Here is a 14,094-nt window from a genome sequence, read left to right as displayed (position 1 = left end):
CATTAAATGTCAGAAAACTCAATAAACTACGGTATTTTACGTCATGAGCCACAAAAGGTTTTCTTGGTCTCTGAGTAGAAACACTGGTCTCATGCTATATTGGGTTACACATATTAAGAGTTGTTATATCTCAGTCCATATATACTCGTTCTAAGGACTATTATTACTTTTTATTTATTTATTTATTTAACCTTTTCTTAACCAGGAAAATCCCACGGAGATCTTACCTGAGACTAGAACTCACAGTGATGTGTTGACACTTTACAATTAGCATCATAAACTGAATCAACCACTCAAGACATTCTTATCCAAAATATGTCCATCATCCAACACAGATTATAAAGTTGAAGCAACAAGCCATTTTTTTGCATTAAAAGAAAAGAGAAAGAAAAACACCACTTGTTTTAATGCAAATATTAGAAGCATTCTGGCTCTTTATTAGTCTTTATAAAGCTTATTAATGACTTGTATATGTCAATATCTATATCTTGTACATGCATAACTATTAATGAAGCAATGATGTAAAGAAAAGTGGGACAATGGGACAAAGTTCCCCAAAAACAACATGAGAGACTGTTGAAGTGATCCACAAAGTAATTCAACTCATTAAAGGATGCTGTGCATACATTCCTTCAGTACTCATTAAAACAACATCACCACATCTTTAATTGAACATACTTCTACGTTCATGGTAATAACTCACAGTTACTTATTGTGTGATGAAATTTCCATCATGTATGAACTTACATTAGTTCTTTTATGGTCAGAGATGTCAGCCATGGTTTAAACAGGAAGTCATCACACAAACCACAACTTCTTCATTCTCTGTTCACTCAGTCATTCTCTCAAGATCAGTAACATGGGAGTATTCAGGGGTTTTTTTTGTTGTTTTTTTTTTTTTTTTGCAGAAAATGACCCTCCTATTATTTTGTTGTTAGTTATTTGCATTTCTAATGAAACTTGTCCAAACTACAGTACGTCTTCACTATTGTCTTGTCTGTCAGTATTGGTTTAATCACAGCCATTATACTTCTGCCATAACTTTAATGTATTCAAATTCACGTTGTCAACATCTCATCTGCTTATAAACTATATAAAACCACTTAAACAACCAAACATGACAGTTCCTGTGTTTGGATCCCCATCAGCCCACAATGATCTCAAAACCATAGAAGCATAAACAAATGAATATTCAGATAAAGTAGTCTATCTCAGGGGTGTCAAATGTATGGCCTGTGGGCCCAAACCCACCCACCAAACAGTCCAATCCGGCCTGTGGGAGGAATTTGTAAAATGCAAAAGTTATACTGAAGATATTAACAATCAAGGATGACAAAATCATTTTAGTTCAGGGCCACATATGACTGGTAAAATAATGGAATAAAAACCTATAAATAATGACAACTCCACAATTTGTCTGTTTTGTTTTAATGTAAAAAAAAAAATTGCAAAAGTAAAATTACATTACAAAACTGTTGACATTTATAAACTATTCTTTCACAAAAAATGTGAATAACTTATGGACAACCTGAAATTTCTCAAGAAAAATAAGTGCAGTTTTAACTATATTCTGCCTGTTACTATATGTTTTGTGCCTTTGTAAATCCACTGTGATCTGTAAGTTGTAATGAACATGTGTAAATGATGGATCATTATATCAATAATTGTTAAGTTTATTGTGCTGATTATCAGATTCTTTTTCATTTGTTATATTAATATTTATTTGGTATATTTATTCATTGGTGATGAAAACAACAACAGTTTATATGGAAGGAAGGAATGATTTGACATTGATAGACTCTTTAAAAGCCACTAAACCACTATGATTTTACTTCAAACTCAACTACATGTAAATCTTGAGAAAAATTGACTTTTTCAGCAAAATATACATCAGTAGATGCTTTTGGTTGGTGGTGGATGTTTGGGTCTTTATGGGTTAATGTTGTGAAATCTTAATATACAAACATCAGAACCTGTTGGACACTGAAGAAAACTGAGAAGAGAAAAAAAGCTCTGATATGAGACGCAAAAACAAGAGTATTTTTGTTTTAACAGCACTTGCAAAGTATTGTCTTCAAACACTTGACCGCAGTTACTTCTCACAGATCCAACGACGACCGTCTTTACAGTTCAGGTCATTCCACTGGCCATTATACCACATTATTCCACAGTGCTCTTCACCATAGTGATTGTCAGGCTGACCTGGATACCAGAACCTAGGAACGCAGGAGTAAAGGTAAATCTGTGACTGAGACCAGTGCATTGTTATTATTTCAACCAGAGTAAAGAACATTTGTTTCTTACGACAGAGTGACTGGAGATCCATCGACCCATGTCCAGGTTCCCTCCTGTTCATGATCACTCAGACCGATCCAGTACCCCATGTTGAACCCTGAGATGAAGTCCTGTAAAGTATAGAAATGCACCACTAAGAACCTACACCGACTGATCTGTAACGATAATTGACATGGATTGATGGGACCAGTGGTTCATTGGTTATTAACCCATAAAGACCCAAACATCCACTGGTGTCCAAAACCACCTACTGATCTAAACTGTTTAATACCTGATGATCCACTAATACTATCAATACATGTCAATAATTGGTGTCCAATAGTTCTTCATCTTTTCATGGTCATCAGATGTGACCTTATTTGGACATTCAGAGGCTCCGTAGTTACCAAGGTTAAATATCGTTAACAAAGGAAATGACGAAAACTAGATTTGAAAAAACATTTTAGTTAGCTGAAATAAATAAAAACTATAATAAAAAGAAAAAAATGTAACTAACTGAAACTGTATTGTGTGCTTACAAAACTAACTAAAACGTATAAAAATGATGGATAAAATTCCCTTCATTTTCGTCTGTCAGTGTTGGATTGATATGAAATCAATTTATTTGGCTCCAGCAATTTTAGCTGGTGGCACCATACAGCACTTCATGGTCTGTCACTTCTCGTCACTTGTGTTTTAGAGTTGGCTTCTCGTGCCCACTCTACCTGGAAACATGAAAACTAAAGTTGAGAAAAAGCAGCAGAGTCCTGTCTGGGATTAATGTGAATACAACAGTGAGGAAGATAAAAGATATGAAAAATCTAAACTAAAACTAAGCATTTAGAAAAAAATGAAAACTAATAAAAACAGTAAACCTGCTCTAAAAACTAATTAAAACTAACTGAATTAGAGAAAAAAAAGTCAAAACTAAATAAAACTAAACTGTAATGAAAAATCCAAAACTATAAGAGCCTTGGTAGTTACTTAGTAGTTTGTAAACAATGTCATCTTCTGCAACCCATGGAGTTTGATCAATGACAGTGGATAAATGGTGTTAAGTCACTTCAGAATGGTTCAATTTAGAGGAAAAAAAACATGGGAACTGTCACAAAAGTAACACTGGGTCTTTATGGGTTAAAAATCTTATAAGGAGATGCCTTTGGTCGATGGTGGACATTAAGGTCTTTGAGGGTTCTTTACATTTGACACTGTTGTTTCTGTACAAATACATCAAAACATGAAGGTGCTTAAGGGTAAAACAGCAGGATGTTTTAGGTTTGTGTGACCTGAAAGCCAGTGTAAATTCACACATTGTACCTGTTCTTCTTTCGTGTTGATTATCAGTAGATCTGCACTTTTGTTTCTACAGTTGTCTCTGGCTGTTTCCCAGGATTCTATCACAGTTGAAAGGAAGTAACAGCTGCTGCTGAACAGTTTCCATCCTTCAGGACACGTTCTCACTGAAAGAAAAAACACACAAACAAGAAATATTTACAGTGCACACAAGGTTTTAATGACAAGTGGAGAACAGAAAACATTGTGATTATTATTTCTGGTAGTAGTAGCAGTATGTAGGCAAGTAAATATATAGATATTATATCATATTATTATATGATATAATATGATATATGGATGGTAATAGTAGTAGTAGTGATAGTGGTGTTAGTATTAGTAGTAGTAGTAGTAGTAGTAGTAGTGGTAGTAGTAGGGGTCATAGTAGTAGTGGTGTTAGTAGGAGTAGTAGTAGTAGGGGTCGTAGTAGTAGTTGTAGTGTTAGTAGTAGTGGCTATTAGTAGGCTATTGAATTGAATCCAGTGTTTAAATTTCTTAGAAAAGCCAAAGATTTTTCATAAAAGTATATATAACAAGAATGTGTGATAATCCAACCATGACGTATGTACAAGTTCCACTGACATTACAATCCCACCACTATATATATCAGCCATTTGACCAGATGAGAGTCTAACATCATCTTAAACCTATGATGTATAATATTAATGATTAAGGATGAACAGTGATCAGCTTTTCTCCAAAATTAGTGAATGTAAACTGAGCAGAAGGCTCAGGTGACCACAGCTGTCTATTATATTGTGGCTCAGCTTTTTTGGCCTGTTAAGGGATAGAAGACCATATTGAACTTTAGGCTATTTTGGGACTATTTCTAAAAGCCTATGCCTTCTAAGTGTGATGTAGTACTGTGTAAATATGATATGGAATCATGTGCTGTCCATGGCATGGAGGAAGGTAGTTCATGTCTCAGTACATACCCCTATTACACCAACCAAAAAGAACCTGTTCAGTGCCGGTGCTACAGCCAGTGCTTAACTGGTTTCAACCTGGTGCCTCCAAAGAACCAGTTTGCTTTTCCATATGCTAAGAGCTAATCGGAGCCGCGTCATTACGTCATCGTCAAACGTGATCACGTGACTGGGTCTGGTGTGGGTGACGCTCTACCAGAAGCAAGCACTGCTCTTGTGTTTACAGCCTATATTGTAATCCACAGGCAAAAAACACAAATACCAAATATCTTGGGACGCCAGAAATTTGTGATGTTATAATGGGGTCACAAATCAAAAAAGGTTGGGAACCACTGATCTAAACCATGGATTTTCGATTATCGCATTTCAGTGATGTGGGTTTTATCTTCTTTTAACTGATGCCACATGTTTATATCTGTTACACAATCAACCAAACTAAATCATCTGGTGTATAATCATGTATCATCAGCGTAACTGTGACAGGAAATGTTTTATTTCCTGATCAAAGTGGCACGAAGATTGCGATAAGAGTTTCTGGTGAAGTATTACAATGTGAGACATGAAACAAATGCCAAGAAAGAGAACCATTGGTGTTTCTTCTTAAGAATTTGCAAACCAAAAATGGTTGTCCAAGAATAACCAATAATTAATGCTAACAACCATCTCAAATGAAAGCCCCCCTAGTGTTTCAATGGACAGAACTTCTTCATTTGTGAGGCTAATGACGGTCATTTTCTGTGAATGTAATTATACTTTTCTTTTTTCTTTTGTTCAGACAAGGTATAGTTTTTAGGTGTTTCCTGCTGGACAGTTTCGACTGTGACTCCAGTCTTCCTCAGAAGCGTCATCCGACGAGCAGCTGACGTGTCACTTATCAGCTGGTTGGCTCAACGGGCACTGATTGGTCCGCCTTGTCCTGGGGGTGTACACCCTGTCGCACACCTGGGATTCCCTCCTCCAAAGACCACCCAAGGCAGAGGAGGCGTGATTGGCTCGATGGGCTCTGATTGGTCCATCGAGCTGACCAGCTTATAAATGACACGTCAGCAGCTCGTCGGATGACACTTCTGAGGAAGACTGGAGTCACAGTTGAAACTGTCCAGTGGGTAACATCTAAAAACTATACCTTGTCTGAACAAAAGAAAAAAAGATAAGTATATTTCTTCATTTGTGTTTATATGTCATTAATAGACTGTTGAAACACATTACAGAACATGGACATGAGTGATCTGTTGGTTGTTAAATAGTGATCTGTCAGAGGTCATTGGTTACTGGCATTCATATAGTTTCTGTTTATTTATAAGGGACATATTTTACCTCACTTCAAATATTAACAGGCCCATTCCCAGTGAGAAACGTGATAGTTTAATGCTACGTGTAGACCCTCCAGTCCTGTTGTGTAGTAGATAAATAACTGACAACCATTTTTCAGTTGCAGTTTTCTTTGTTTTTTTAGGAATATTTTGTGCCCTCAGTGACAGACTCACCCATCCCAAGCTTCTTCAGCTCCTGAGTGGCTTTGACGAGGCTGGCGTTCAGCCGGTCTCTCTCCTCCGTCAGGTTGGATATGTGGTCATTTCCTGTCTGAATGCAGTCATGGAGGTTGGATTTCATGAAGAACAGCTCTGCAGCCAAGGCACGTGTTGCAAGAAAATCTGGGATAAGGATGGAAATCAGTATTTACTAACTTTGGCATTACATGTGCACTATCATTTTCTTCAGTGATTGGGAAAAAATCCACAAAATGTTATCGTTTTCAGAAATTTATCATTAGAACTTTATTTTTTCTCATCAGATCAATGGTCAAAGCAGAGTGGTGGAAAAAAGTTATAGTTCACCCACTGAATCTGTCATATATTGCATTAAAAATCAATCTTAAGTCATTGAACTGTGCCCATTACTGTTCCATTCTACCAACATGCTCCATTCTGCACGTGCTCAGTTACATCAATGTGAAAATTTGATGTTTGAGCAAAATAATGAAACACATCCAGGACATGACATGTTGAAACTGACAACAATATAGTTTTATCATTTCTTGTTAACAGTAAGCCAAAAACTCAGCTGCATTTGTCTGTGTCTGTCTGATGCAGCCACACATTTAGAAACACGAAAAAGATTTTCCTACAACTATTTCACGATAATATTTCAGATAATGTAAAATTTTAAGGGTGTCTGAAAACTTATTTCTTCTGCAGTACTTTCAAGTATTTGGTCAAGGGCTGCACAATTTTGGCAAATTTTTTTTTTTTTTTTCCTCTAAAAACTCGATTTTTGATTTCGATTTTTGGTTAAAACTACAAAAGACAACAGAAGTCAGCATGTTGTTTTTGTGAGCAGCGCACAATGCAAGGCACTGCTCTGACCTGAAATCTGTGATGGTATCACGTGATGAACCCACAGAAGTTTAATTTTTCTTTATGAAATCTTTATTGAATGAAGTAGAGTATACAAACAATGTATACAACAAGAAAATAACATAAGTTTGCCAGGGGGAATACACTACAATACAATGTCCAGATCAGAGCAAATACTCAATGTTTTTAGAGCCTTTTTGTTTCCAGATTTATCAAACAGCTTTAAATAAAGTTCAACATCTTTCAAAAAATAAATAATATTTGGTTTTGTGTTCCAGAACCTACATTTGTGAATGAAAAAATTTAGCAAGTAAGAGGACTAAATTAATTATTTAAAAAAAGTTTTTTTTTTTCTTTCTTTCTTTCTTTTCTGGGTATTTGGCCCACAGAAGTGATACCAATGTAAGTGACAGGCATCAGTCGTGTGTGCGTGGACCACGTTAATATGAATGATCCCCATGGGTTCTGTTTAAACTGGGGGATCCGTGCGTGGAACAGACCGACCCAGGACACGCTGGAGGGATTCTATCTGTGGAGCTGGTGGATGTGTGTGGGGACAGGGCTGTGTGGGCTCCTCTGCTGAGGCTGATGACCCCACAACCCCAGACCCAGTTCGGAAGAAGACAGTACGGTACGGATCTGGGACAACGGAAGATGAGTGATCCACATGCAGTTCTATTTCAGTTGCGGGATCTGTGCGTGAAGCCACAGCTTACATTACAATAAGTACTGCGGGCTCATGAACACATTTAAAGTCCGGTCATTACACAGACTTCTGTGACAGACCGCTGTCACTGATAGGAGGAGGAGCCTACAGTAGCTCACAAGCGCGCGGCCCGGAGGCACGAGAGAGATGACATCGATTTTACGATTTCCCTTTTTTAAAAATCGTCCTAATTTTAAAAAATCAGATTTCGATTTAAAATCGATTAATCGTGCAGCCTTAATTTGGTCGTATTTCCTCCATTGAGATGTGATTTTCAGTTTAGTTTATGATACATTTATCACCCCCAATGTTTTCATAAATACTAATTACAGATGTTTTGATAATTTTTAGTGCTGATTTTCTGGATTTCCATATATTCTAATCGGAGTTTGACCCTTTTCAGTGATGACTTGCCATTGCCGAACCATCTTTAACCATAAAGATCACCATAACCATCATGGTTTGACTGGCAGCGCAGTGAGACGGCTTCGAAAGCAGAGCGACAACACATCTATTCAAATCTACAAGGAAGGAAGTGACATGCAACAAAAACGGAATGAAAGACGATTTGTCTTAATGTGGCAATCCACGACGTGCAGCAAAAAGGCAAGATGACTTTTACGACATGCCTGAGGGCATGTGTATGTATGTGTGTGTGTGTGTGTGTGTGTGTGTTTCTCCTCCCCTTCTGCTTCACTAGGTCATCAAGGATGGCCTCGTCATCAGGGATTGTGGGTGTGGTTCTCCAGGACCTCCTCCAGGACTGTTCCTGAAGGGGCCGGCTTCAGTTGATGGAAAGACGAGCAGTCCAATCCTGACTGGCCACAGTGTATACATCCTCCCCTACCTCTGTCTGCTGCTGCTGCTCATGCTGTTGTTAGAACCATGTTGATCTTTGGTGCTGTACTTTTGTTCATCTGTGGTGAGTTGAGTTGGATTTAGTTAAGATGGGGTACCTCGTACACTGCACTTTATGGGCACAGCCTCTTTATGATGATGTCAACAAAAGTTAGTGAAATTATTTCCATCCGGATCTGATTCTGGATTTGGTGTGAATTTGAAAAATTTCCCCCTTATAAGAGATAGGAAGTGGACCGATGCAATAACTCAGTAAATATAAATGATATCCAGTGTAAATTTCTACAGTCCAGCCCTGATGGGGAGATGACCAAAACATAATGTCCACATGCTGATCAGGATCTTCTTCTGGATCTTGGAAAATTTAACATGGGCTCTTTTGGAGAAAAAATTTCAATCGTCTTCTTCTCTGAAACTCCAGTTCTGATTGACTTCAAACTTGGTATACAGCTTCTGTATGATGATGTCAACACAAGGTATTGAAATTATTTTGATCCGGATCTGATTCTGGATTTGGTGTGACTTTGAAAAATTTTCCCATCATAAGACATAGGAAGTGGATTGACAGAATAAATCAGTAAGTATCAATGATATCAAGTTGGAATTAGAATTTTTTTACAGATCTGATTGGAATATGACCAAAACATGGGTTATTTCTGTAATATAATAAGTATACATAACTGGGTGATAATAAATGGCATCTGGATACATTTCCCAAAGCTTTTAATTTGGCCGGTCAGCTACGAGGCCATTGGTCCTATTTTTAAAATTATTTTAATTTATTCATTTTTTAATGGAATGTCCTTTGCAATGAACAGCATTTTTTTAGAGAAACTGTCAAACTTTTGTCCCCTACAGAGGACAAAAATGCATTGCTGGGTCTCAGTAGGACATGGAACTAAAACAACTAAACCCATGAACATATGAGAGAACAGCTGGAGAATAGGTGTCCACTGTAGTGACCACTATGCATGAAAGGGTTAAAATAGCTTGACTCTGAAGTATTGACACTGCATTTTTTTTAACTGTGTATGAGTAAGACCTTCAAAAAAGTGGCTAATATGCCCTTGATAAATCCTGTACTGGAAACCAGTCAGTTAGGTTTGGTTCAAGGAAAATACCAGTGATACAAAGTGATCATTTCCGGCCTTAACTTAAGTGTTTTCATTTCCTAATAGCCTTCACATTTCAGGATGATGACACTTTATATCCACTGTTCTGACTTGTGGATTCTACAGGAGCGCTCATATTTAGAAGTAATTTTCTATTCTTAGTCGTGATTATTTGCTCTCTTTTTCCTTATTTTTCTTTTTTTTTTTTCTTTAATAGGAATGGAAATCATCTTGCTGTGCTTTCTTGTTTGTTCTTGCCTTTCGGAAAATCAGAAAGTTTTTTACTTGCCATCTTAATAAGAAAGAAGATTTCCTGTGAAATTACCCCTGCTGCTAAATAACAGCGGGAACATTGGGAGGATGCAACTTCATTTTACTTTTCATTTATAGAATTTTCACTCTGTAGATTGCAGATTTTACACTTAAATGTTTCCCTCCTACAAGCCCCGACCCCTCAGTTATACTATAAATGATGAAAAACAGCTGGTCTCCTCCGCTGTAGATTTTCATTATCTTTTCTCTCTTGGTCTGCTTCTTATTATTTGCACAGACAAACCTCAGTCTTTCTGCTGTTCTTCCTCTTCCACCTCGCCTCAGTTACGACGTCTGACCAACGGGCAGCTCTGATTTACAGGAAGCCGCTCTTGCGTGATGTCTCCACACAACAACAAGACAGCGTATGTGTGATCACGACTGATAACAGCTTTTTCATATCACCTTGTTTCACACCTGTTTTACTTGTCTGTTTTGTGCTGTCACATCTATTCTGGGCGTAGAAGACCAGCTGTTTTGAATACGGACATGGATATCCATTTACTCTGTCAATCTCTGATGCTCTGCTCTCAGTCTCTGTCTTTTCTTTATTCTGTGCTCCTATAGTGCACTTTAACCCATAAACACCCTGTTTTTTTTTTGTTTTGTTTTTTTGTTGCAGTTCCCAAATGAATTTTTCTCTCTATTTAAAGCAGCGTATGACTTTCATCAGAAATTTTTTTCAAATGTCTTAAACCTAAATTGACATATACGGTTTGAAAGAGAGCTTTGGACTTCTACAACATATGGAAGATCAAAAAATTTGTGGGTAGGAATGGTTCTCAGAATAAAAAAGAATTTGTTCAAGGTGCTCTTTGGAAAAAGGGATTCATAAAGTAGATAACACACTGGAAGAAAAATCCAAGGCACTCTTTTTAAATTATACTTTTCTTTTTGGCTTACTGGCCGATAGGCTGTAAGCTATTGTCGTCATGAGGCCTCCAGCAGCATCGTCTGTCATCGTCTGTCGTCCGTTACAAAACTTTCAATTGTGTTCTTCTCCAAAACTACAATTTCGATTGACTTCAAACTTGGTATACGGCTTCTTTATGATGATGTCAAAAGTTAGTGAAATTATTTGGATCTGGCTCTGATTCTGGATTTGGTGCGACTTTGAAAAATTTCCCCATTATAAGAGATAGGAAGTGCTACAGGGCCATTGGTCCTATTTTTTTTTTCAATGCCGTTGAGCTGAAACTTGCCCCACCCCAACAGGTGCAGCAAAACTAACAGGAGATTCAACTGGATGTCAGTGAAGCACAAGTATTCGTGCCCACACAGTAAAACTTCAGATAAATAGGACACAACAGCAGGTTACATGCCAACGCAAAACAAAATATAAAACAAAGACACGTCACAGTATTGCTAAATTGTGATAGGATATCTATCAAAGAAGATATTTAACCCTTAAAGAAAGATATGTAACCCATAATGACATACAGATGTTTTTGTGGTCACTTACAAATGAATTTTTTCAGACATTCAACATTTCCAAAGTGGTTTGTCACCATTCATGGTAATAATTTCCTTTGCATTTTTTTGTGACAATCAGGCATTTTCCTATGTTTAACTTATGCGTCATGTAGATGTTTTAAATTCAAAGCTTATTATATAAAAAAAAGGAGAATACTGAAGAAAAATGTCATTAACTGATCATAAAAACAAGCAACAAACACTACACGGGTTTAACAGATGAATCAGTGCTGCTTCCAAAAAAACAATTGAAGACAATGGAAAGCTGAAAAACTGCATTTTAGTTGTATTATTTATACGTATTGATAAGATTAGTGAATCAAAAGTTGCTGAACATTTTTCTTGCAGCTGTTCAGGTCTTTGAGGGTTAATCTCTATCATCTAATCAGATCATGTTGCTGGAATGGTTGACTCATTTTATTGCAACTTTAGAGTACAGTACATTTTACATCTACACTCAGCCACAGTGTGTGTATAAAAGTTTGTGTTCATTCATCTGAACATAAGTATAGTTGCCCCATAAAGCAATCTTTCCAGCATATTCACTAAGTAGGCTGCGTGCATGTGTGTGTGTTAGAGGGTGGTGGGTGGGGGTGGGGGGCATCTTTTATTATAATGCTGTTTAACCCACCCTGCCAGTCGTTTTTGCTGCCTTCTCAGATGGTGAGGGTGAAGGTTTATCCCAGAGCAGTATCTGCAGTGTGCCACCCGCTTGAGGCAATAAAATAATGACATCATAAAGTCATTTTGTTGTATTTCAATTTCTTATGTGGCACGTTTCTATTGGAAGAACAGAGTTATGTTGAAATTAAAAAGATGACTTGGCCATGATTTTTAATAATGTGAACATTAACAACCATGTTAAATATCCAGTATGTCTTCGGAATTTTGAGAGTAGCTTAAAATTCTATTGAGGTTCTGGGCCTGTATTGCCAACTAGTAGAGAAATCATCACAGATCCATTGATTTTGGTTGGATGTTTATAGTTTTTTCTGTGGGATGAGTATATTGTTTGGTGAAAAGAATGGCATATTGGCTGATGTCATAACTTGGGGGAATAGTTGATTGCCAATGAAGTAAAGTTGAAAATATTGGAGAAAAAAAAAGTGAGAAAACGCCCAATTTTTTGCATTAAATTGAGCCAAAATCATGCAGAAATGTGTTTTAAGAATTATTTTTTCATTGAAGGTTGTCACCATATGTTTTTTGCATCCTGAATGCATTTATTGACAGCTTACCCAGCCCACTGAGGATTGAAGGAAAATTTTCATTTTTCAAAATTTTGTATCAAAAAATGAGGGGTACATACACTAATAAGGCCACTTTTTTTTTTTTTTTTTTTTTTGCGATATTTCCAGCAGAGCAGACCCTCCAATTATAGGTCCTTAGGATCAAAATTAAAAAAAAAAAAAAAAAAAGTATGGCAGACCATGTCAGGTTCAACCCATTTTATTGAGCTTTTGATACTTTGGCTCCCTAACTAGAAGGAAAAGATGTGAAAACTTGTTGCACTGTTGCAGCTTAAATCTGACAGAAAACGACAACACAGACCAACAGTTCATTAAAACATGGACCCAGACTCACAGTGGACTCTGACTCCGATGAGTCCGACGGCCAGGAAACCACAGAGCAACCCCAGAAAGACAACAGCTCCACGTAAGCCCCTGTTTGAGACCTGAGGAGCTGAGGACAGGAAATAGACCAGAGAATAAAACAACAGTAACACTGAGACCAGTCTGGAAAACACATGTAGGAATCAGTACTCTCACCGGTCTCATGGGCCAAAGGTCTGGAATAGGCAGGTTTGTCCTCAACAGCGTCATAAAGGTCGTCCATCTCCATTTTTTCTTCGGGTTTTTCGGCTCAGACCTGCAGCACTGGCCAACATGTAAAAAAACAGATCATTACCGCTGTGGTGGAGGCTTTAAATGCCTTTTGCATGTTGTGTGTTCTGAAGGAAGTCGACTGATGTTATCATAGTTCACTGAAAACCACAATGTCTTTGGCACACTTCAGTCAGGGACACGCACTTCAATAAGTCCATGTGAAAGCATAATATGAACTGGAAAATGAAAACTTATAACAAAAAACCCCCACAAAAATAAAGTTAACAGTTTTATGAAGGAGTTTCTTTATTAGTTGGTTTCAAAGAACACTTGTCTACAATTTTTATTATCTACTTCAGAGATTGAGTGTGCTAAATGTTGCATATTTTAATAAGGTTCTTTGGAAAACAAATGACAAAAGTGTTGGTTTGCTGATGTTTTCAAGGTATATTATAAAGTGTTATTTCACATATATGTTGATTTATGTACATTTATCCAATAGATTTATAAATGTTCCACTGATAGAACCTGTACAGTGAATGTATTGTCATGTACAGACAGTGTGTTGTAGTAGATCTGGTAGCTCTGACACTAATATTCCTTTAGAGTTAAACCCCTTCACTCGTTTATTCTCGAATTTCACATGTTGACCCCAGACCTTATCTTGGAAACTTCAGTCAACCAACTTTTTTAACTTGATCTTTCTTTATCAGTGACTCACATGTGGTAAAATTTCACTATTTTTATTGTGGAAGCTTTTCAATCAATCAATCAATCTTTATTTATATAGCACTTTTCATACATCAAGGATGTAGCACAAAGTACTTTACATATAAGTTTAAAAATCAGTACCACCCCCCTACCCACACCCACACACACACACACACACACACACACACATATGCACACCCACAAGCA

The 14,094-nt window shown here is 37.1% G+C and overlaps 1 protein-coding gene across 1 annotated transcript; it reads right to left on the bottom strand.

The window, feature by feature from the left end:
* Positions 1-1,527: 1,527 nt before the first annotated feature.
* On the bottom strand, positions 1,528-13,290 carry LOC115411853 (C-type lectin domain family 17, member A-like). Its single transcript, XM_030124066.1, has 6 exons — positions 13,120-13,290; positions 12,935-13,033; positions 6,020-6,187; positions 3,592-3,734; positions 2,305-2,405; positions 1,528-2,216 (listed from the first exon to the last, which is right to left on the bottom strand). Exons 1-6 carry the CDS (start codon positions 13,190-13,192, stop codon positions 2,093-2,095), a joined length of 708 nt encoding a protein of 235 aa, XP_029979926.1. The 5' UTR covers positions 13,193-13,290; the 3' UTR covers positions 1,528-2,092.
* Between the last annotated feature and the right edge of the window lie 804 nt (positions 13,291-14,094).

This window comes from Sphaeramia orbicularis, chromosome 21, assembly GCF_902148855.1.
Source record: "Sphaeramia orbicularis chromosome 21, fSphaOr1.1, whole genome shotgun sequence".
Lineage (NCBI taxonomy): Eukaryota > Metazoa > Chordata > Actinopteri > Kurtiformes > Apogonidae > Sphaeramia > Sphaeramia orbicularis.
The sequence above is the reverse complement of the archived record's forward strand: the minus strand, read 5'-3'. Positions and strand labels throughout refer to the sequence as shown.

What these genes read in the sequence shown, in the direction of transcription:
- LOC115411853 (XM_030124066.1), bottom strand. Translation starts at nt 13,192, where the DNA reads ATGGAGATGGACGACCTTTATGACGCTGTTGAGGACAAACCTGCCTAT. An exon ending in CATCGGAGTCAGAGTCCACT is followed by an intron (nt 6,188 to 12,934) that starts GTGAGTCTGGGT and finishes TCCTTATCCCAG; the next exon opens with ATTTTCTTGCAACACGTGCC. An exon ending in GCTGAAGAAGCTTGGGATGG is followed by an intron (nt 3,735 to 6,019) that starts GTGAGTCTGTCA and finishes TTTTTCTTTCAG; the next exon opens with TGAGAACGTGTCCTGAAGGA.